The sequence below is a fragment of the Aotus nancymaae genome, unplaced genomic scaffold (assembly GCF_030222135.1).
Source record: "Aotus nancymaae isolate 86718 unplaced genomic scaffold, 86718_ANA_hifiasm-v0.15.2.pri h1tg000038l, whole genome shotgun sequence".
Classification (NCBI taxonomy): domain Eukaryota; kingdom Metazoa; phylum Chordata; class Mammalia; order Primates; family Aotidae; genus Aotus; species Aotus nancymaae.
This window is the reverse complement of record NW_026988452.1, coordinates 4,072,305-4,094,671: the sequence shown is the minus strand read 5'-3', so window position 1 is coordinate 4,094,671 and position 22,367 is coordinate 4,072,305. Positions and strand designations below refer to the sequence as shown.

The window sequence follows — 22,367 nt, the reverse complement described above, 5'->3', positions numbered from 1 at the left end:
AGCCTCCTGAGTAGCTGGGATTACAGTCGTGCCCCAGGATGCCAGCTAATTGTCGTATTTTTAATAGAGATGGGGTTTTGCTGTTTTGGCCAGGCTGGTCTTCAACTCCTGGCCTCAAGTGTTCCACCTGCCTCAGCCTCCCAAAGTGCTAGAATTACAGGCATGAGCCACTGCGCTCAGCCATCTTTCCTGAATTTTAAAGAAAAGATTTGAGTATCCAACAATAATTGCTATAAAAGAAACAGTAACAAGTGTTGACAAGGATGTGGAGAAATTAGAACTCTCATATACTGTGGCTGAGAATGTAAAATGGTATAGTCACTTTGTTTTTGTTTTTTGAGACAGCATCTCACTCTGTTACCCAGGCTGGGGTGTAGTGGCACAATTTTGGCTCACTGCAACCTCTGCCTCCTGGGTTCAAGTGATTCTTGTGCCTCAGCTTCCCAAGTAGCTGGAATTACAGGCGCGTGCCATCACACCTAGCTCATTTTTGTATTTTTAGTAGAGATGGTTTTACCATCTTGGCCAGGCTGGTCTTAAACTCCTGACCTCATGTGATCTGCCCACCTTGGCCTCCCAAAGTGCGGGGGTTACAGGCATAAGCCACTCCACCCACCCTACAGACTGGATTTATACAAAGTATCCAGAAAAGGCTAATAAGACAGAAAGTACATCAGTGGTGGCCTGGAGCTGGGAATGAGGATTAATTACAAATGGCATGAGATCTGTTTGGGGAATAAAAATGTTCTCAAACTGATTGATAGTGATGGTACAGCATCATTCAGTAAAGCTGTTTTATTTTTTTTAGATAGGTTTTAGGGACCTACATAGGTCAAGAACCAGCCACCCTAAAACTATTTTAGAAAAGGGTTCAGTCTTTTTTTTACAAGGCACAAGTAAGGAAAAAAGAAGTATGACAACACCTTTTAGGTTTTCCAAACAGCTTTCAATGAAAAAGTTCAATAAATAAAGCACTTTAATTACAGAAAAAAAAAAAATGCCAGAATTTAGAGGTAAAACAGAACAGGGGCCTAGACCAGAACATTTTATTTGGACATTCAGAGGCTAGAAAGCCACTGTCCCATTCTCCAGAGCCTCTGAGAAGTGGACTGAGAAGCAATTAAAAAGGGCATCTCTGTTCCTCTTCATCCTACCATCACCTCAGTCAGTCTGTGACCTGGTGACAGTGACTCCTCTCCTCACATCCAGTCCTCCCTGGCTGGAGCTCCTCAGGCCCAGCAGGCAGCTTACAGCTTCTCTGGCTCTGCAATTCCTTGCCCAAGAACATACCCAAGGAGACCCTGTGGTGTAGGTGGGGGGCTGAAGCGCAGCCACCTGACAGAGCTCTCCTCGGAAGACGCCTCTCCAAGTAGCCTCTGAGGGTATGCAGAGCTCTCTCCTGACTCCCCAGTGTGCTGTATGTATTAGTGACTCCTCTTTTGGAGATTCTGAAGGCTCAAATCAGGTCCAACTATTTTCTCCTTAAAGGGGTTACCAAAGGCAAAGGCAACACAGTTCCTGCCTGGCTTTCCAGGTAGGACTTCATCTTACTGCACGTAGTCAGAAGCAGCAGCCCTCGGCAGAAACCAAGCAGGGTAACAGATGTCACCATTTCCCAGGCCTCTCTTGGTCAGGACTTCAGGCCCATTTTGGCCATCATCTCTTCATACACTGTCCACGCCATTGCTGCCATCAGAGTTCTGCGGAGGGCTCGGGGGATGCTACCTTGGAAGAAGCCACGTAGTCCATAGTCCTATGGTGAAAATAAATGTCAGAACTCTGGAAGCAAAGTAGCAATACAATTAATTATCCACTTGGTACCAGAGTGAGGGTCTCTGCTGCTCCACGTTTAAGACTTACTTCATGCCCAAATTATGAATAATGGGTCCAAGAACACAACCAATGAACTTAAAAGCCTTTTTTTTTTTTTTTTTGTAATTGCTGTACTTATCTTTTTAGGCCTGCTGTCTAGGGGAGTTTCTTAGCTGAAAATCTTTATGCAAGGTTGTTATGTAGTTGTGCAGTTTGTATACTGTACAGAAGCACTAAGCACCAAGTAGCAGGTGAAATCCAGGCAGAGACCTGCCTGCCAAGCCCTGGATCCAGGATCCAGGCTGAAGGAAAAGGTGCCTTCTTGTTATTTGTCTATCAGGAGGGAGTATCTTTTTGTAATTCGCTGTATGCTTTTTGTGGCCCTAACTTCATCTGAATTAAAGACAAAACATCCCTTCCTCCTCCCGCATAATCTGGGTTTCACATATACTAAAGAAAACATTATTTTAAAACTTTATGATTTTAGATATAGAGATAAAAACACAAATTCACATTTACCTTTAGCAAGAATATCTGCTTTGTGGTAACAATATGTGTTCTAAAAGAGCCAACCCAGTGGCTTATAAATAGTACTTAGTATGGTCTCTGTGGCGCAATGGGTTAGCATGTTTGGCTGTTAACTGAAACTAAACAGTACTTAGTACGCTATTCATCTACTGTAATTTCCTTTTAAATTTAAATAGAGACAAGGTCTCCTTATATTGCCCATGCTGGTCTTGAACTCCTGGGCTTGAGGGATCCTCCTGCTTCAGCCTCCTACAGTGCTGGGATTACCAGCATGAGCCACCACACCCAGCCTCTACTGTATTTTTTATCTTCAATAATACCGTTTGTCCATTTATATTAGAGCAAGCTTGTTCAACTTCTTCAGCCCACAAATGCAGCCTAACACAAATTTGTAAACTTTCTTAAAACATTATATTTTTTTTTTGGTGACATTTTTTCTTTAGCTCATCAGTTATCATTAGTGTTAGTGTATTTTACATGTGGCCCGAGACAATTCTTCTTCCCGTGTGGCCCAGGGAAACCACAAGACTGGACACCTATATATTAGAGCAAACTGCTAGAATAAAATAATGTGTTTGTGTTTTTTTCCCCCCTGACTATATAGTATTTTACCCTAGGTCCTCAATTAGAGTACTGATTTCACCCAGATTTCCTGATTCAGTAAGTTTGGGGTAGAGTTTAGCAATTTGCAAGTTTAACAGATATCACAGTTGTTCCTAATGTAAGTGTCTCCACCCCGCAAAAAATACCAGTTTTGTGGTTCTCAACCTTAAAACATATTAAAATCACTGGGGAACATTAAAAAAAAAAGCTGGGGTTTCATGCCCCTAGACATTCTGATATAGTTGGCCTAGATTTTAACCTGGGCTTGGGGGTTTTTTAAAGCTCTCTAGGCCTAGAGGAGAATTTAATGTGAATGAAGGGTAACAACTACTGGCTAGAAAGAGATCCTTAAACACCGCAAGAACCAGTACTTATTCTATAGTCTTACTTTGAAAATAAATGTCACTGCCTGGCCAATCCATTGAAACTTCAGTGGGTAAAGCTGCATATGAGTTTTGATAACATCTGCAGGTTGAGTTACCAGTGAAGCCAGAATACCAGCAAATATCCCACAGCTGAAATTTGTAATAGGAATAAGGGTTGCATCCACCTGGTCTGAAATAGAACAAGGGTAACGTGATTATAGATCTTACATTCATCACATAAAGGTCAATGCAAGTTGCCCACTAAATTCTTCCTCAAACCAAGAAAGGTATGAATTCAAATAAGGCTAAGAATTAAAAACTTAAAAGGTGCAACTAGGTAAATATATGTAGATGGAATGCTAGAGATAGAAAAGCACCTTTTTCAAAACACCATCACAGTAATTGACTCAGGCAAGAATCATTACCTGATGTTAAAATGTGTGGGAAAAAGAAACAGGATGTTTATATAGATTCAAAGTTACCTTCCCACAAAGATACGTAGACATTATGAGGGGAAAAACAGGTGAGTTTTCAGGGAAGATACCTGTCAGTATCTTATCCAAGTGAGAAAGTGTTACTATCACTCATAATGGGTCAAATTGATGGCATGACCCTCCTGATATAAGTCAGTGAGTATACAACATTACCTATGTGGTCCTCTTGCTAAAAATCTAATCATGAAGAAACTCCAGATAAACCCACAATGAGGTATGTAATTGGCCTATACTCTTGAAAATAAAACACAAGATTACTACGAAGTACATTTTTGGGACAAATAGAGACATCAAAATACAGACTATAGGTTAAAGAATTGGGCTACATGCCTATAATCTCAACACTTTGGGAGGCCGAGGCGGGAGGATCACTTGAACCTGGGCAACATGGTGAAACCCTGTCTCTATTAAAAATACAAAATTAGCCAGACATGGTGGCATGCACCTGTAATCCCAGCTACTCCAGAGGCTGAGGCACACAAATTGCTTGAACCTGGGAGGACGAGGGTCCAGTGAACTGAGATCACACTGCTGCACTCCAGCCTGGGTAACAAAGCAAGACTGTCTCAAAAAAAAAAAATTATCTGGGTTAAACTTTCTGAATTTCATAAAATGGTTATATGAGAGGATGTCCTTATTTGTTGGAAATAGACACTGAGGTACTTAAAAGGGCATCACGTTTCTACCTTACCCTCAAAGGGCAGAAAAAAAAATACGTACATTGTACTATTCTTGTGGCTTTTTTGTAAGTTTATTTCCAAATACCAGATCGATTTTTTTTTTTCTTTTTTTGAGAGGGAGTCTTGCTTTGTCACCCAGGCTGGAGTGCAGTGGCATAATAGCTCACCGCAACCTCCACCACCTCCCAGGCTCAAGCAATTCTCGTGCCTCAGCCTCCCAAGCGGCTGGGATTACAGGCATGTGCCACCCATGCCCAGCTAATTTTTGTATTTTTAGTAGAGACCAGGTTTTGCCACACTGGCCAGGCTGGTCTCAAACTCCTGGCCTTAAGAGATCCATCCGCCTTGGCCTCCCAAAGTGCTGAGATTATAGGCGTGAGCCATCGCACCAGGCCTCAGAAATTTTCATGCTTGATCTTAGCCAAAAGGCCAAGAAGCAATGGGTCTCAGAATTTTTATTTTTTATTTTTTGAGACAGAGTCTCGCCCTATCGCCAGGCTGGAGTGCAGTGGTGTGATCTTGGGTCACTGCAACCTCCACTTTCCAGGTTCAAGTGATTCTCCTGCCTTAGCCTCCTGAGTAGCTGGGATTAGAGGTGCCCACCACCACACCTGGCTAATTTTCGGTATCTTTAGTAGAGACAGGGTTTCACCATGTTGGCCAGGCTGGTCTTAACTCGCTGAAATTATCCATAGACACCTTACTGCATGCAGGTTCACTCTATGGATGTGTTTCTGGCACTACTTTGTTCTGCTTGGGTCAGTGTTTACTGCCCACCAATTTCGTCCATGTCTAGTCTAACATGAGCATGAGCTAACTGGTGTGTGGGTGGGGTGGAGTGGGGTGGGCCTCCCCCCGTGCCTGGAGTTTGGCACCTACATCTCCACCTAAATGGAGTGCTCAAAACCATGCTAACTGGGAACAGCAAGGGAAATGAAAATATTATTTTTCTTTTTTTGGGAGACAGAGTTTCGCTCTTGTTACCCAGGCTGGAGTGCAATGGCGTGATCTCGGCTCACCACAACCTCCGCCTCCTGGGTTCAGGCAATTCTCCTGCCTCAGCCTCCTGAGTAGCTGGGATTACAGGCACACGCCACCATGCCCAGCTAATTTTTTGTATTTTTAGTAGAGACGGGGTTTCACCATGTTGACCAGGATGGTCTCGATCTCTTGACCTCGTGATCCACCTGCCTCGGCCTCCCAAAGTGCTGAGATTACAGGCGTGAGCCACTGCGCCCGGCCGAAAATATTATTTTTCTTCAAACTCCTAACTTATTACTGTTTCCCAGACTTTAACAAGAATCACATCAAGCACTTCCTGAAAAATACAGATTCCTAGGTTATACCCCAGCATTTCTCATCTAAGAGACCTTGGAAGTGTCCCAGCAATCTTCAGATCAAACTTGGTAAGTATTGTTGCAGGACCTCTGCAGAGCATGCTTCATTTCCCTCTCACTCACCCTATCTTCACCCTCCAAATTATAGTAGTGTAAATACTGTTTTCTTTAATAGGATGTAAACTCCAAAGGGCAGGGACCAAGTCTGTCACATCTACCTTTGCATCCCAGTTCCTGACATAATCATAATATGGCTCAGTTCCTAACACTCTGCTAAGAGAAACAAATAGTCTCATAACCCACAGAAAATGGTGAGGACCTGAAATCTCAAGAATAGCTCTTCCCCACACCTTCCTTTATCCCTACCGTGGGGCACTATGTTTTTGGTCTGGTTGTAAAACATCAGGTAGATTCCTGAAAAGGGCGCATCTCGAAGGAGAGTTGCTGTCAGGCCACTGAAGAAGCCCCGGTGCCCCTCGCTGCGATAGATGCTCCTCAGGGCGGCACAGATACTCTCATAGCCGTATTTCCCACTCTGCAAAGAGAACACAGAACCAGTGACTCGCATGGAGGCCCTGCATTTGAGCACTGAACAAGCAGACTGCAGGTTATGGGGCATTACCAGGAAACCATGGGCTCTAGTTCACATATGGCTTGGTTGACCACATCAGACTGTGTTGATTATAAATCAGGAGTTGACATCAGTGGTCACTCCCCTAGAGCCCAGTGGCTGAACTGAACTATGCCGAGGCCCTCAAGCAATTGAACTTACCTCGTAGCGAGTCTTGATTACAGTGATAGGTGACATACAGACCCCCGCAACTGAGCGAGAGCCCACCCCCAGCATGATCGACTCCAGGGCAGTAGGGGGATGGCCTCGCAAGAAATACTGCTTCAAAGAGTAGAGAGTGCCAAAGTAGATTCCAACGCCAGGGACACATCTCACAATGGACTGCAGAAAAGTTCACAGAGAAAAGAAAATCGAAGACCCGACATTTTAAGTATTGTCTCAGCTGGGTTTTCTCAAAAGACCCCAAGATGATTTGTATGCAAGTACTTTGTTTAAGGTGTGGAAGGAACACCAATAGGGAAGTGGGGGACATAAGGTAGGAGAGAAGGCAGTCACTAAAGGGTGTGTTATAAAACCAGTTACTGCTGTGGGCAGCTTAATCCCTTTGGGGAACTCGGAATCAGTGTAGAACACACCTCGGAGTTATCCCTCTACCTGAACAAGGAGGGACATGGGATTTTAAACATCAACTCTCATCTTTCAGTGGCTGGGGACTGCTGTGGGTTAGAAAATCAACTTCACTTACGTGGTCCTCTTGCTAAAAATGTAGAACTAAATCTAATCACAAAGGAACTGCAAAGAAACCCACAGAGTTATATAACTGGCCTATAGTCTTGAAAACAAAACACAAAATTACTCTGAAGTACATTATTGGGATAATTAGAGAAATCAGTATATATATTTCTGATTTGGGTTTGGGCTGGGCACTAATTCCTTGGCACTTCCAGTAAAGTGAGTCCCTAAGGCCAGAAAAAAGCCTTTGAGCAAAGAAATGCTGGTGTGGAGGCCCCATCCCACTTTCACTGAAGTGATAAGGGCAAGGACAGGTGGGGCACTGGAACTTCTGCTGTAGAGACCATGCTGCACTAAGCATCATGTGCAGGTGGAACATTTCCCTGAGCCTGCAAACGGAAGTTAGTGGTAGCATGAGAGATGGGCAGGAAGACCATGTAGTGACGTCCACTGCTTCTTACTCTCACACATCCTTAAGAGCTGGTAAGCGGATGAGAAACGGTGGGTTATCAAGGAGTGTGTGCAAGAGAACCTAGACCCAGATGGCAGCTTACAGGGGACATCCCTTTCCAAAGGCCCAGAAGACTCTCTGTGCGAACCACCTTCAAGAGCATAACCAACATCCCGACACGTCTAGACCTGAAAGCAGACAAAATGGAGACAGGGAAGAAAAAAATCACTTAGATCACTTCCTCATAAAACAATTCCCCAAAGACTTCCTTTACAGACTCATTTCTAGGACACTTAACAATCTGTACAACACACGGTGGAGGTACTCTGACTTACTATGTGTTCGTAGGTTGGCACACACGTATTTGCTTATCTGTTTACACTGCAAGCAGTGGGATTACCTCCCATTTTATGTACATGTTGTATGCTTCCCACAGCACAGAGCTCAATATCATGGCACAAAACAGACAATACAGGCTGGGTGCAGCATCTCACGTCTGTAATCCCAGCACTTTGGGAGGCGGAGGCGGAGGCAGGAGGATCACTCGAGGCCAGAAGTTTGAGACCAGCCTGGCCAACATGGCGAAACCCCATCTCTACCCAAAACACAAAAATTAGCTGGGCATGGTGGCGTGTGCCTGTAATCCCAGCTTCTCAGAAGGTTAAGGCAGGAGAATCACTTGAACCTGGGAGGCAGAGGTTGCAGTGAGCCAAGATGGTACCACTGCACTCCAGCCTGGGCAAAAGAGTGAGACTCTGCCTCAAAAAACAAACAAAAACAAAAACAGACAATATTGATGTTATTTCCAGAAAATCACCTGCTACACTCATGCCAGACAATACAGTTAACATCACAAGCTAACACAATAAAGTGTAAATGTCACTGAGGCAGATTCCAGGAAGTGGCTCAGGAAAGGACCCCATTTAATTAATAAGAAATATCAAATATAAAAATTCACAGAACGTATGAAAGTTGGGCATGGTCTGTGTTTCTCCCTGAACATCCAACAGAATGGAAGTTGACTTAACACAGTAAAGATGCTCCTGTGTCTGAGAAGTTGCTGAAATCAGTTCCCCAATGAATGCAGGGCCTACCCATGATCTGAAGGCTGGTGAGTTTGCAGTCGTGTTTTAAGGAGATCCAGAGGCTGGAAAAGGAGGGTAGAGCAGGTCCCACTAATGGAGCCACACAGGAAAGCCTTGATCACTGGATGTAACTGCAGGACAAGACAATATTGTATCAGCAGCTCTGCCTGTGTGAGCCTCACCTTTCTCCACACCTGACCAGTGAATTCCTTTATAACATCTCTTAGAAACCTACCTGGTGGTGCCTCATGTGATCGTCATGCCTCGGAGAGGGGAAAAGCATAGCCAGCCAGAAATTAAAAATACCAGAATGTTGCTGAGGACACTGTATGCTGCAAGAGGCATCTCTGGTCTTAGTATTGCTGGTAGACGTGCTGCTCGGTGGGAGCAAAACTACTTCCATGCCACTGACCACACTTCCCTATTTGTTCTGACTCAAAAAGTTACTGGTCATCTCCCTACCTCTGCAAAAGCAAAGTCAATTCAGTGTAGTGCTGTCACTTGGAACAGCTGATTTGCAGGTTCCCTTGACTGTAGGACCTGTAGATATTTATATTTCATTTGCCAAAGCAAATGAAACCTTTAGCTCACCACTGTGTAAAATATAAGTGCCACTTCCTGTTTCTCTCTCTCTTTTTTTTAAAGATGGAATCTCACTCTGTCGCCCAGGCTATAGTGCAGTGGCGTGATCTCGGCTCACTGTAACCTCCACCTCCTGGGTTCAAGCAATTCTCCTGTCTCAGCCTCTCAAGTAGCTGGGACTACAGGCACCCGCCACCACTCCTGGCTAATTTTTGCAAGTTTAGTAGAGACGGACTTCACCATATTGGTCAGGCTGGTCTCAAACTCCTGATCACAGGTGATCTGCTGGCCTTGGCCTCCCAAAGTGCTGGGAATATAGGTGTGAGCCACGGCGCCTGGCCACTTTCCCCTTCTCTTAAACCATCCATCTCACTGGACCCTCAGCAGATCGCACAGTCTTACAGATCAGTAGCCTCTCCTGGCTTTGCTTCCTCTTCTTCAACCCATGCACTGTCATACACACTGACTAATCTACAGACACCACCTGGAAGGGTGGAACTCCTTCAAAGACTAAATGCACCTCCCTTAAGCATGTCCAGGAGCTGCAGCTTCCAGCACTGGTTCTACCATTACAGGACAGCATCCTCTTTCCAGACCCCTAGAACCCAGTAGAATCACAATTGACTACGAAAAGGTACTTAAAACCCAACCAGCGACCTTCTCCCCGCTCCTCCCCTTCCCTAAAATAAATAAATAGATAGCTATCTTCTCCAAAAATGCTTGGCAAATTCATCCTCAAAGATCTTCTCTTCCCTTATTAAGTGGCATTTGCACTATTATTTTTAAATAAATAACACACTGTAGCCCTAAAATATTAAGATGAATAAAGTTTCCATTATTCACATAACTACTTAACCGGAACTGAAATGTTTGTGATCTGTGGTGTTTGCTTAACAGAGAAGACAGTGCATCTCAAATTCCACCGAAGGAGCCAGTTATAACTGGAATTCCTCATAAGACTGTTGGAGGCAGGGAGTGGGGGGAACTAAGTCAGGTCACTAAAAACTGGAGTTTACAACCACAATCCAATAATTTCTGAAGTACCAAAGGGTGGTCTGATGAGACAACAGGTAAAACCAAGTAAGGTGTGCATATTCAGCAAGTCTGTCCACATCGACTCCTCCCGCAGAGGGGTCCTGCTCTTCTGCCAGCCAATATTCCCATGAGTTCTGTGTTTTTAGTCTCCCCAAGACGTTGTGGCATTAATGAGCCCCGCTTGCTCACACAGTGGGCCTCTCAATCCCACTGGCATCTCCTCTTCTGCCAGGCAACATGCTCCAAAGCATCCATCTGTCCAGCCTGTCACTACACCATCTCCACCTGCTCTATGCCAGTCCCTCCGCAGCACCCCCTCCTCCACCACAGTGTGCTATCCAGCCAAATCTCCTCCACTAACGCAGCCTCTGAGGGCTCGCCAAGCACCTGCTGCACCCCAGGACCCCTTTCCTGTCTCCGTCCTTATCTTACTTGGCCTCTCTGGTGCATGCCATATGGCTGAGCGCCTCTCCTCGTAGTTTCTGCCTTCTCTCTCCTTCCCTCCGGCTGCCCTTCACATAGGACTGCTCCTCTTATCTCCTATCAGAGTAACCTCACCCACACCCAGGCTTCACACACATGCTGGTGACGTGCACATCTCCAGCCCAGGCCAGCTCTCCCCCGACTCTGCTAATATCTCTGTCTTCCCTCAAATGGCCCACAGACATCTCAAATTCAACATGTCCAAAATGGGAAACTTGGTCAACAGTTCTCCACACATTTGCCTCTTCTCCAATCCATGCTGGGATACTCCAGGAATCCAGTTGGAAACCTCAGGGACACATAAAACTCACTATGCCTGCTGCTTCACAAGTCTCACTGACTAAGCCCTCAGTCTTCCCAGTCTGGCCTCCACTGATCCATCCTAACGACCTCTGTGGCAGTCTCCAGCCTCAACTCTGCCAACCCACCCTCCACTCTGCTCCTCGAGTGGCACTGGGCGAGGCATCTAAAGACACCACCTCAAAAATCGCACAGCATCTTATGCTCACAGAGGTTACAAATGTGTCCTACATCACAGGGGTGGAAGCCACTGGCCAGGACTTCATATTCTTTTCACCATATAGCTCAGTCTAAAGTGAAAATCCAGGACACTTAGGCCACTCAGGGCATTCTACTATTCACCACCACTCCCTTCTTGAAACGCTCTCTTCCTTTGGCTTCAGAGGTTAAAACCACCCTGGTTTTCCTCCCACTTCTCTGGCCTCTACCTTAAATGAACTATACTCCCATGGCCCTTCATCCACTTCCAGGGGTTCATCTCCACCCTCCCCTCCACACGCTCAGCCTCTCACTGGAGCTCCAGACTCACACAGCCACTTATTCAGATGTCCCACAGCCACCTCACATGACGTTTCCAAACCTGAACTCATCTTTCTCCCACACCTCCAACCAGCTCCTCCTCCAAGGTGCCCTGTCCCAGTGAATGCCCTGCCCTTTCTCTATTTTTCTCAGCCAGAAACCTGAGCACCATCCTTGGACTTGGCCTCTCCACTTGTTCACTCTACCTCCTAAACAGCTCTCAAATCCACCTAAGGGCCCTGTCATCTCTTGCCTTGGTGACTGCTACCACTTCTTCACCCAGTTGTCACCTCCATGACCCCTCTAAGTCACTCTTTACCCTGCAGCCAGAGGCATCGTTTATGTTATTATTTATTTATTTAGAGACAAGGTCTTGCTCTGATACCCAGGCTGGAGTACAGTGGCAAAATCATGGCTCACTGCAACCATGACCTCTTGGGGGCTTGGGCGATCCTCCCACCTCAGCCTCATGAGTAGCTGGGACTACAGGTGTGTGTCACCATGCTCAGCTAATTTTTTGTAGAGACGGGGGTTTTACTATGTCGCACAGGCTGGTCTCAAACTGGACTCAAGGAATCTACCTACCTCTGCCTCCCAAAGTGCTAGCATTACAGGCGTGAGCCAGCGTGCCCAGCCTGAGTCATCTTTTAAAACTGCAAATTTGATCACACTGCTTTCAGGAATAAAACCCTTCAATGAAAGACAATGTTTTGTGAAACTTGAAGTTACTAGCTTAAAAACAAAACCAAAAAAAAGGGAATAAAAATACAAGTAATGGTCGGGCGCCGGTGGCTCACACTTGTAATCCCAGCACTTTGGGAGCCCGAGGCAGGTGGATCATGAGGTCAGGAGTTCAAGACCAGCCTGGTCAACATGGTGAAACCCCGTCTCTACTAAAAATACAAAAATTAGCTGGGCATGGTGGCAGGCATCTGTAATCCCAGCTACTCAGGAGGCTGAGGCAGAGGATTACTTGAACCCGGGAGGTGGAGGTTGCAGTGAGCTGAGATTGTGCCACTGCACTCCAGCCTGGGTGACAGAGCAAGACTGTCAAAAAAAAAAAAAAAAGAAAAAACAACCAAACAACAACAACAAAAACAAATAAGAGTAATGACAAATGTATTAGGAACTACAGAATATCCCACAAATTTGTCTTTAATACTTACTGAATTATAGCTTTAAAAAGCCAACCAAACCAATACTTTAATTGGTTCAGATTCCTCTCAGGATAAAGTCCACACTGCTGGTTGTAAGGCCTTTCATGAATCACAGGGCTCCTGCTTGCTGTTTCGTTCTGTTCCCACCCTCCCACCCACACACTCTGCAGCCATACTGAAGGACTCACCTTGCTCTCACCTCTGAAAACTGACTTCTTGTTATGCCCTAGCTCCTCTCTTGCTTCCTAACTCCTCCACGTCCAAGTTCAGTGCCTCTCCTTGGGGCTTCTGCAGCAGCACCCAGGCCCATCTCCCTTATGGCTGTGTGTCCAAGACAGAGGGGTCACACTCCCGCCTGTCTTTTCATGGTGGTATCTCAAGAACTGACCTCAGAGCCTGGTGCACAGTAGGTGTTCAACACTGACAACGAAACAAATCTTGCCACCTAACAGGAAACCTTATGCTCTCCCTCTGAGCACAATCCCACAGGATAAGGCTCAGTGGACCCTGTATGCCTCATTCCAGGATGTTAATCTCCCCACCTTCCTCCAGGACCCTTGCTCCAGCAAGGCTATAGGAATGACTGCAGTTACAGTTTCCCGGCAGTTCTAGGTGCCGCTGCCCCAGTGCTCACACAGGTGTTGTATGGAATTTGTTTTAAGGCTGCTGTCCTTCACCTTCCCATCCTTGATTGCAGGAAATATCTTCATAATCTCTTTAATTTTACAGCACAGTGACTGGACATGTTATTAGCTCAAATGATTGAGCCAGTAACTTTTTTAGCTTTGTAATTTTCCAAGTCCATTAGCAGATGTTATTTATACTAGCAGTATAGATTAACCTCTAATAGGCAAAAAACAAAACAAAAACAAAAAACCACCATCCCAACAGGTAATATTGAATGGTCTTAAGATTTTTGTCAATGGGAATGGCACACATCCTTTGCCAGTGAACTTAATTTTTAAAAAGGAGCTCAAGGCCAGGCGGGGTGGTTCACTCCTGTATTCCCAGCACTTTGGGAGGCTGAGGTGAGCAGATCACTTGAAGTCAGGAGTTCAAGACCAGCTTGGCCAACATACCTGCGGGCCAGGCATGAAGGCACCTCTGAGTGCCCGCCTTCCAACGGTTTGCTGGGATGGCCAGTGGTCCGCGGGCAACGCCAGGCCTCCTCCAGCATTTGACTGGTCGCCACCCACGGCCGGGCTGCTATTGGTGGAGGCGGGGCTGGCGGAGTGGTTGCCTGGTGGGTGGAGTTGGGGTGCTGTTGTCATTAATACTCACTGAATTGTAATTTTAAAAACCCAATCAAACCAATACCCTTTAACTGGTTCATACCCGTCTCGACTAAAAATACAAAAATTAGCCGGGCGGGGTGGCGCACGCCTGTTATCCCAGCTACTTGGGAGGCTGAGACAGGAGAATTGGTTGGACCCGAGGGTCAGAGGCTTCAGGGACCTGAGATGGCGACACTGCACTCCAGCCTGGGCGACAGTGCGAGACTCCGTCTCAAGAAAACGGTTACCTCAAAGATATTCAAAGTAAATAAAAATGTAGTTTGTTTTTAAGGGGAGAAAGAGGAGGGCATAAACAATGATACACACACAAAGGAAATAAGTAACACATAAAAGTGCAAACTGGCTCCTCAAGCACTTCCTACTCCCCTTAAAAAAGTACCCTAAGTTCAATTCAGATCTGGAGGCGAGAGCTGGAGAGCTCTGAAAAAGGTAAGCAGGTTTTCAAAGACGTCAACGTAGTCACCACTGCCGCCGTCTCCGCCTTGAAGGAAAGAGAGAAAAAAAAGGCGGCATTCTGTCCCCACCTCCGGCGCCAGACCTCGGAGGTAGCAGTAGCCGCCCGGCCCCAGGCCTTCAGCGCCTAAGAGCGGCGGCACCCCGACTCCACCCACCAGCCAACCACCCCGCCAGCCCCGCCTCCGCCCTCACCAATAGCGGCCCGGCGGCCCGGCCACGGCGACCAATCGAACGCCGGAGGAGGCGTGGCGTCGCAGCGGACCGCACGCCGCCTCAGCCCGCACTCGGAGGTGCAGTCAAGCCAGGGCCGCGGGTATCAGCACCGCCGCCCGCGGGCGCGCAGCGGTACCCGGCCAGCTCGCAGCGGCGTCGACGGCTTCTCAGCGCTATTACCAGGCCTTATGACCATCCCAAATCTGCCCAGGTGCCCTCCCACCTCCGCCACTCCTGGCATCCTACCCGCACCTCGTGGGGGCCATGCGGACACACTCCCCGGCACGCAGGCACACTCCTCGGCACGCGCCCCGCTCAGGCCCGGGCAATTCCGCCCTAAACCGGGACTTCGGCCCCGCAGCTCCTGCTCCCAGGGCTGGGCTGCAGCTTCTGGCCCCTCCTCCCTTCCCCGCACCCTTCTCAGTCTTCTTAGTCAAACCCCTCTCCCGCTGCGTCCTCGACCCTGAGCGCACCTGGGGCGCGGAAAAGGGTCGCTGAGCCGTAGCAACGCTCCGAATTCTCCTGCCCGAGCCCGCGGTTCGGACCCCTGCCTTTCCCTCCCCGCAGTGCCCTCACCATAAGCGTTTCCACCGAGTCTCCGACATCTTGGGGTTGCAGCAGCGACGGACGTGAGTTCTGAATCATTGGAGAGGAGGCCCGCGAGTGCTCTGGGCCCAGGGTGCCGTGGATGGGCGCTCGGACCCCGCCCTGGAGACCTAGAAGAAGGCCGGGGGATGGCGCTGGCCGGGCGACGCGCTTTAAGCTGCGGGCTCTCTGACGACTGCGCCTGTAAGCACTCAGCCGCCGGGGTCCGGGCCTGCGCGTCCCGAGGCTGCGGGCGCGGAACGATTCCGCCGCGGGAATCACGCGCCGCTTTTCACCCGCGCCGCAGACTTCGCGGCTCTGCTCTCCTGCCCATCCTGCCCCACCGCAGGCCTCAGCACCGGAGGTGAGGTTCTGTGTGTCCTGCGCTGGAGGAAGCTGGAGGAACTCTGTAGAAGGGGAGGTTTCGCTTCCGGGTGGGACGCTCGTCACGTGAGGGTGTTCTTAGTGCCACCTGGTGAAAACGCTCAGGACTGCAGGGTCCCTGCACCCAGAACTTGATGGGGCGTCTGCGGGCAACTTTGCTTTTGCGTGGAACGTCTGAACGTATTTACAATCCAGACCTGGTCTGCCCAGTAAGGGGTAACACTAGGCGACAGGGGCTGTTGATTAACCAATCAATCTTTTAAATCTGCTTCTTGTTAAACAGGCGTTTTTGTTTTGACAGGACCATATTTCCCTTTAAATGCTGAAAACTTAGCGCAGGAGTTGATGTGTACTGTATGCATAAACCGCACGGTGGAGAGCTAAGACTGATAAGGTAAAATCTCAGTAATTTTTATATGTTGAAATGATATTTTGGGTATATTGGGTTAGGTGAAATATATTATTAAAATTAACTTCAGGCCGACACGGTGGCTCAGGCCTGTAATCCCAGCACTTTGAGAGGCCCAGTCCGGAAGATCGTTTGAGGGAGCCAAGGAGTTCGAGACCAGTGTGGACAACAAAGCGAGACCCCGTCTCTAAAACAAATAATAGCTTCATGTGTTTCTTTTTAAATGTGGCTAGTAGAACATTTAAGCTTTAACATGTGGCTCCCATTACATTTCTGTAGGATAGCACTGGTCTAGTTGGTTAAAATTCTGGTTTATTGCTTACCTGGAATCTGTCACTAGCTTTTTTGGTCTCCCAGCTTCCCCTTATGCCTGTTTGGCTGATCCATGGAAAAGTATTACTGCTGGGATCCTGACACTCCTATTGAAAGTGCAGGCATACACCTTCAGTGACCCTGGGAATTTGCAGAATAAAGTCCAAGCTTTTCATAGCAACCTTCGCTACTTTCCACATGCATTCATCACCTAAGAACTCTAGAGCAGAAAAGAAACTGATGACTTTGAGGCTTAATTCCTGTGCCACTGAGGTAGGTAGAACTGGCAAGAAAATGGTCCTAGAGGAGATTATTCCCAAAGAGGATTAAGGAAAGTATAAACATTTTTTTAAAAATTACAAACCTGCCTGGTGGTTGAATATTTTGCTACCCTTTGTTCTAAGCTGCAAGGTTCATTTTCCTTGTGCAGTGCTGATGTTGATAACTATGCACTGAAAGTCTGCTCTGTCGCCCAGGCTGGAGTACAATGGCAAGATCTCGGCTAACTGCAACCTCCACCTCCTGGGTTCAAGTGATTCTCCTGCCTCAGCCTCACAAGTAGCTGGGATTACGGGCATCCGCCACCATGCTCGGCTAATTTTTTATGTCTTTAATAGAGATGGGGTTTCACCATGTTGGCCAGGCTAGTCTCAAACTCCCGACCACGTGATCTGCCTGCCTTGGCCTCCCGAAGTGCTGGGATTACAGGTGTGAGCCACCACGCCCAGCCTGAAACTTCTTTTTAAAGGAAGTTCTAATTCCATCCTGACACCTGCCCCACTCCCGGCACAAATCCATAAGCCAAGAAGTCCTACTTTTGAGAAATCATATGCTGGCATATTTTAGAGACTGCTGTTGGCCACTCTGGGTGTGGAGCACAGGTGGGACCTAGAGTGAAAGGTGGCTGTCCACTGCCTCACCCTTCCAGGTATATCTGCTTGGCTATGTGCTCAGAAGAAATGGGCTGGCTTTCAAGGGTAGCAGCTGGCAGATTTCCCTCTGTGTCTGTTTCTCTGCTTACTCATAACTCTAAAGCCCACAGGCCCTTCTTTTCCCACATCTTCTCCCCTGGATGCTTGTGGGATGCAGAGGTGTATAATGATCACATTGGCAGATGAGGAGTGGGGGCTTTGGAGCAGTACTTACTTAATCGCAAGGTTGGAGGAGTGGACTTTTTTAAAAAAGAAAACATTATGTGTGACCTTAATTCAAAACAAGTTTATTAGCATAAGGCAAGCCTTAATGGATTTATCTGCAGTCAGGGGAAGGTGATTTGGCTCTTATGACCTAACTTCCCCCAATTACACACTGAGTCCCTCAAAGACCCAAAGTGGCTCTTGTTTTCTGGATTGTATAATCAGGTTACATGACACTTTCCCATCCCAAGGATTGGAGACACCCTCTACCCAGGAAGAAATACACATGTATCAGTTTGGATACATGACCTCCTCTTAAAACTTTATTCCCAGCAAGTCTTGACATCTTGAGGAGTTTCCACTATCTGAGAAGGAAAAGGCTGCGGTCCACAGAGGAAGCTGGAGGTGAATGGCAGAGACACAGGCTGGTCACATAATGGCTTTGGCTTCTTGTCTGCCTGTCAGAGCAGGAGGAGGTGGGTCTTGTGGTGCCTTACATCTGTGTCACTTCATCTGTAAGAAGATGGCTGGAATGGTGAAGAGCACATAGGTAAATCACTGCCCCCACCCCCCATGCTTCCAGAAAACCAGCTCAGCAAGATCTTTCTACCCACCTGGAGCCAGAACTTCTTCTGGAAATATCTAAATTCTTCTACTGATGCCAAAACAATGAGGCCAGCATTTGCCTTTTAGAAACTAGTAGAGGATTGAGCGGGGAGATGCCCTGCATGCTCTCTGCCAGAACCTCCCCCGCTGTCCATCTTCATAAGCCTCTCTGTGCCTACTGGCCTCTCAGGTCTTATGGGCATCTTATGATGGTCTTCATCCTATAATTCATGGAGGCTCCTCTCCATCTGAACATCCGCTCCCATCTGAAACACATACAACCTGAAAGAGAAGCCTAAGAGTCTTCAGGCGCACTGTCTTCACCAGTGGGGGAAACCGCTCTCTGCCTGATCACAAGGATGGGTGAATACTGCAGAAAAAGAATTCTAAGGCCTTTTCCAAAAGCTTCCACAAAGAGGATGGTCCTGTCACTGCTTTGGGCTTCACAAGAAAGAAACACCTTTCTTCCTTCTGTGCCAGTGACTAATGCCTCTAACCTCACCCTCGAGTCAAGGGTAACTGGGCTATGAGAGTTAGAGGAGCTTACAAGCTGGTATCTGAGGGAGGGGCGGGTGACTCTGTGGAGTGGATGTGTTCCTGCAGGAGTGGGGCCTCAGATTCTACTCCAAGGACCAAGCTATCAGGGGCAGCGGAAGGGAGAGGAGCCGTGATGCCCGCCCAGGCAGGGTGGCATTTTGTGTGTTGCCATCATATATATGGAAGCCACAAGTCACTCTGTCGACATTTCGACAAACCAGTTCCCCATCTTCTGGAAAAATCAAACTCCTCTTGTTTTCCTGCTGTCTTCGCAATGAGGAAACAGGCAACATTTTGGCTACAAGTTTATAAACAAAAGCACATATTTTCTGGTCACAATTCTTTTAGGTCCTGACTGATCCGAATTTCCCACAGGGTGAGCAGGACCCACGTGCGGTTTGCTTATAGCTCTATCCATATGCGGAAGGTTTTTTTTATCTTTGGCAGAATGACTTTATTTACAAGCAAGCATCTTGTGTAACAGTTTTATGTGTCAATTTGGCTAGACTATAATATCCAGTTTTCAGTTCAGCACTAATCCAGGTGTTGCTGTGAAGTTTCAGTTAAACACTAATCCAGGTGTTGCTGTCAAGTAGCTGGGATTACAGGCACCTGCCACCACGCCTGGCTAATTTTTTGTATCTTTAGAAGAGATGTGGTTTCACCATGTTGGCCAGGCTGGTCTCAAACTCCTGAACTTGTGATCTGCCCGTGATTTTGTAGATGTGGTTAACCTCTATAATTGGTTGACTTTAAATAAAGGAGATTATCTTTCACAATCTGGCTGAAAGATAATCAGGACACACATTTTCCTGATGGATACTCCTTGTTTCCTCTCCTTAAAGGGTAGAGGCTATCTCCTGCTCTTTTCTATGTGTCCTTAAGAGACCACTGAGGCAGAGTAATGCTGTAAAAAGAAGGTGGACTTTGGAATCAGGCACTGATTCTGTATTTGGTCCTGGTTTTGTCACCTGCTAGCTGTGTATTCACCTCAGCTTTCTTTTCTTTTTTTTTTTTTAAAGACAGGTCTTGTTCTGTTGCCTAGGCTGGAGTGCAATGATGCAGTCTCAGCTCACTGCAAACTTTGCCTCTTGAGCTCAAGCGATTCTCCTGCCTCAGCCACCTGAGTAGCTGGGATTACAGGTGCATGCCACTGCGGCCTTTTTGTATTTTTAGTAGAGACAGGGTTTTGCCATGTTGGCCAGGCTGGTCTCGAACTCCTGACCTCAGGTGATCCACCCACCTTGTCCTCCCAAAGTGCCGGATTACAGTCAGGAGCCGCCACACTCAGCTTGCTTTTTTTGTTTTGTTTTCATTTTTCTTTCTTTCTTTCTTTTTTTTTTTTGAGACAGGTCTTGCTCTATTGCCCAGGCTAGAGTGTGTTAAAACTCGTGCTCTGAATGAAGAGACCCTTCAAACAGGCTTTGTGTGAGTAATATGGCTGTTTATTCACCCAGGTGCGGGTGGACTGAGACCAGAAAGAGAGTCAGTGGAGGGCAGTGGGATAGGAGTTGGTTTTATAGGTTTAGGCGGTTTTTGCAAGACTGGAGGGGGGTCATAGGTTCTGGAGTCACAAGGTTGACCAAGGTCCAATGGCCTTATCAATTGGGGCAGGAATAAGGAACAATAGAGACTGTATCAAAGTTAAGTAAGCGCTGCAGGGGTTGATCATTTCTTCCTCTTTTCACGGTCTTCCAGTTACTTCAGATTTTCTAATTCCAGGAGGCCATCCAGAGGTGTACGTGTGGGTCGCAGGGGTTGCCATGGCATCCATGGCGTGGTTGGACCTTGCAGAGTGCAGTGGCACAATCATGGCCCAATGCAGCCTTGAACACCCAGGCTCAAGCGATCCTTCCACCTAAGCCTCCCGAGTAGCTGGGACCACAGTCACACACCACCATGCCTGGCCGATTTAAAAACTTTTTTTTTTTTGTAGCGGTGGCGTCTTGTCATGTTGCCTAGCCTGGTCTTGAACTCCTCCTGGGCTCAAGCGGTCTTCCTGGGTTGGCCTCCCAAAGTGCTGGGATTACAGGCATGAGTCACTATGCCTGGCCCACCTCAGCTTTCTTATTTGTCAACTTGGAGATGATATTACCTACCTCCCAGAATTATTGTAAAAATCAAATGAAAGAACATTTGTGGAAGTGTTTTCCTAAAGAGTTAATTAAATATAAGGAATTATAAGTACGGTAACGTAAGGTTAGCCGAGACAAAGGACAAGTAGACCTAAAGTCAGGCAAGCAAGTTTATTGACCTGCCAGGCTGCCCTGTAACTATCAGAGGAGGCAGCCCTGCGCTTACAAAACAAGGGGTTTATGTGGGGTGACAGGGGCTTAAGGGAGTCTCCGCACTAAGATAATCTGTAAGCTTGTAATAAGCACAAATAGGTTATCAGCTTGTGAGAGACTTACATCATCCCCCGCACTGCCCAGATGGCTGTTATCAGGCTTTGTTCAGCGTGGCAGGTCTGGCAACCTTGCTGCAGCCCCTAGATAAGAGTTTAGGAATGCAGCTGCAGAGCAATCAGGGCGGAGGTCAGCTGAGGGCGTTCTGGGGGGCAGCTTGTCCCTGACAAGTAAAGTAATTATATTTGTGTAATTATTTGTGGACTGAGTTAAATATTTACAGGAACCTTTGTTAGCTTTATTTAAACCAGAGGTGGCCAAAAATAGCTCATCATCATCCAATGTAGAATATTTTTATTTTTGAACACGTCAACCATCTTCAAGCTTGTTACCTTGTCCTTGGATGAAAAAGGAACGTCTAAAAATTTTAGACTGGTTCATGTGAAAATGAAAAGTAGAAACTTCTCTTCGCGATCAAGATTGCTGCATCCATATTTTCCGTCATAATACATCAAATAATCTCACACCAGCTTGCTCCTAACTTGAACCCAGGCAAGGAAAACAGACCTCTTGAAGGTGATGGTCATTGTCCCTGTAAAGACTGCACTGGCACTGTGATATGCTGTCATGAAAAGTGTGGGGTCTAGCATGGTCCCCAGCACATCTCCATGGAGAATCTTGCAGAGCCAGGTGAGGGGAGAAAAAGTCATCATCACTCGGCTCCTCATGGCCAGCTGCTGGTGAGGTGAGATGCTGACCGGTTCCCTGCAAACCATGGCCAGAGTCCGGCATCACTCAGTGTGAAGCAGACAAATGAGAGCAAAAAAAAATGCAAGGGGGACAAGCAAGGTTGTCTGAAGTATGTTCTCCCTGCTTAGGAGATGAGCTCTTCAAGGGGACAGAAGAAGCCCCCCACCCCACCACCAGCCTCAGCCTCAAGTTCTGATCTCTTGTGTTCCCTCTGGGTCCATCTCAGGTGGAAATAGAATGGTTCAGTGAGAACAGCATGGGCTTTGCAGGCAGAGAGACCTAGCTCTGAATCCCACTTTCCAGCTCTGTGACCTCAGTCACAGTACCACTTGGGGCATCTGTTTCTTCACCTATAAAACAGAAAAAAAGGAATTATCTCCTTCTAAAAATTTTTGTGAGTGTCAAATGAACACAGCCAAAGCTCACGGTACAGGTTCTGGCATATACAAGCCACTGAACAAGAAGAGTTTTTCTCCCTTCTCATTTTTAACACCCACTGCTTACTCCCCTGAAGTTTAGGCAGCTGAAGATTAATGAATAATTCCCTAATAGGAAGAGGCCACTTCTTGCCTAGGGAGTCAGTAGTGTGAAGCCTCTGCTTCCCT

The 22,367-nt window shown here is 47.1% G+C and overlaps 1 protein-coding gene and 1 long non-coding RNA gene across 4 annotated transcripts; one reads left to right on the top strand and one right to left on the bottom strand.

Annotated features, from left to right (window-relative positions):
- Positions 1–780: 780 nt before the first annotated feature.
- On the bottom strand, positions 781–15,692 carry SLC25A38 (solute carrier family 25 member 38). 3 transcript variants are annotated; one of them, XM_021666562.2, is made up of 7 exons: positions 15,275–15,692; positions 8,668–8,789; positions 7,677–7,761; positions 6,592–6,771; positions 6,186–6,354; positions 3,332–3,498; positions 781–1,753 (listed from the first exon to the last, which is right to left on the bottom strand). In XM_021666562.2, the coding sequence occupies exons 1-7, from the start codon at positions 15,341–15,343 to the stop codon at positions 1,631–1,633; spliced, it is 915 nt and encodes a 304-aa protein (XP_021522237.1). In that variant the 5' UTR covers positions 15,344–15,692; the 3' UTR covers positions 781–1,630. The 3 variants fall into 3 exon arrangements, with proteins under 3 accessions (XP_021522237.1, XP_021522239.1, XP_021522236.1); XM_021666564.2 differs by lacking the exon at positions 15,275–15,692 and adding an exon at positions 10,708–12,794; XM_021666561.2 differs by lacking the exon at positions 15,275–15,692 and adding an exon at positions 8,894–10,446.
- Positions 15,693–15,941: 249 nt separating this feature from the next.
- On the top strand, positions 15,942–20,095 carry LOC135268166 (uncharacterized). The gene is made up of 2 exons (XR_010336450.1): positions 15,942–16,061; positions 20,020–20,095. It is a non-coding gene; the product is annotated as an uncharacterized LOC135268166 (long non-coding RNA).
- The last annotated feature ends 2,272 nt before the right edge of the window (positions 20,096–22,367 follow it).

What these genes read in the sequence shown, in the direction of transcription:
- SLC25A38 (XM_021666561.2), bottom strand. Translation starts at nt 9,061, where the DNA reads ATGGAAGTAGTTTTGCTCCCACCGAGCAGCACGTCTACCAGCAATACT. An exon ending in TTTGGAAAGGGATGTCCCCT is followed by an intron (nt 6,772 to 7,676) that starts GTAAGCTGCCAT and finishes ACTTTTCTGCAG; the next exon opens with TCCATTGTGAGATGTGTCCC. An exon ending in CAAAAACATAGTGCCCCACG is followed by an intron (nt 3,499 to 6,185) that starts GTAGGGATAAAG and finishes GTTCTATTTCAG; the next exon opens with ACCAGGTGGATGCAACCCTT.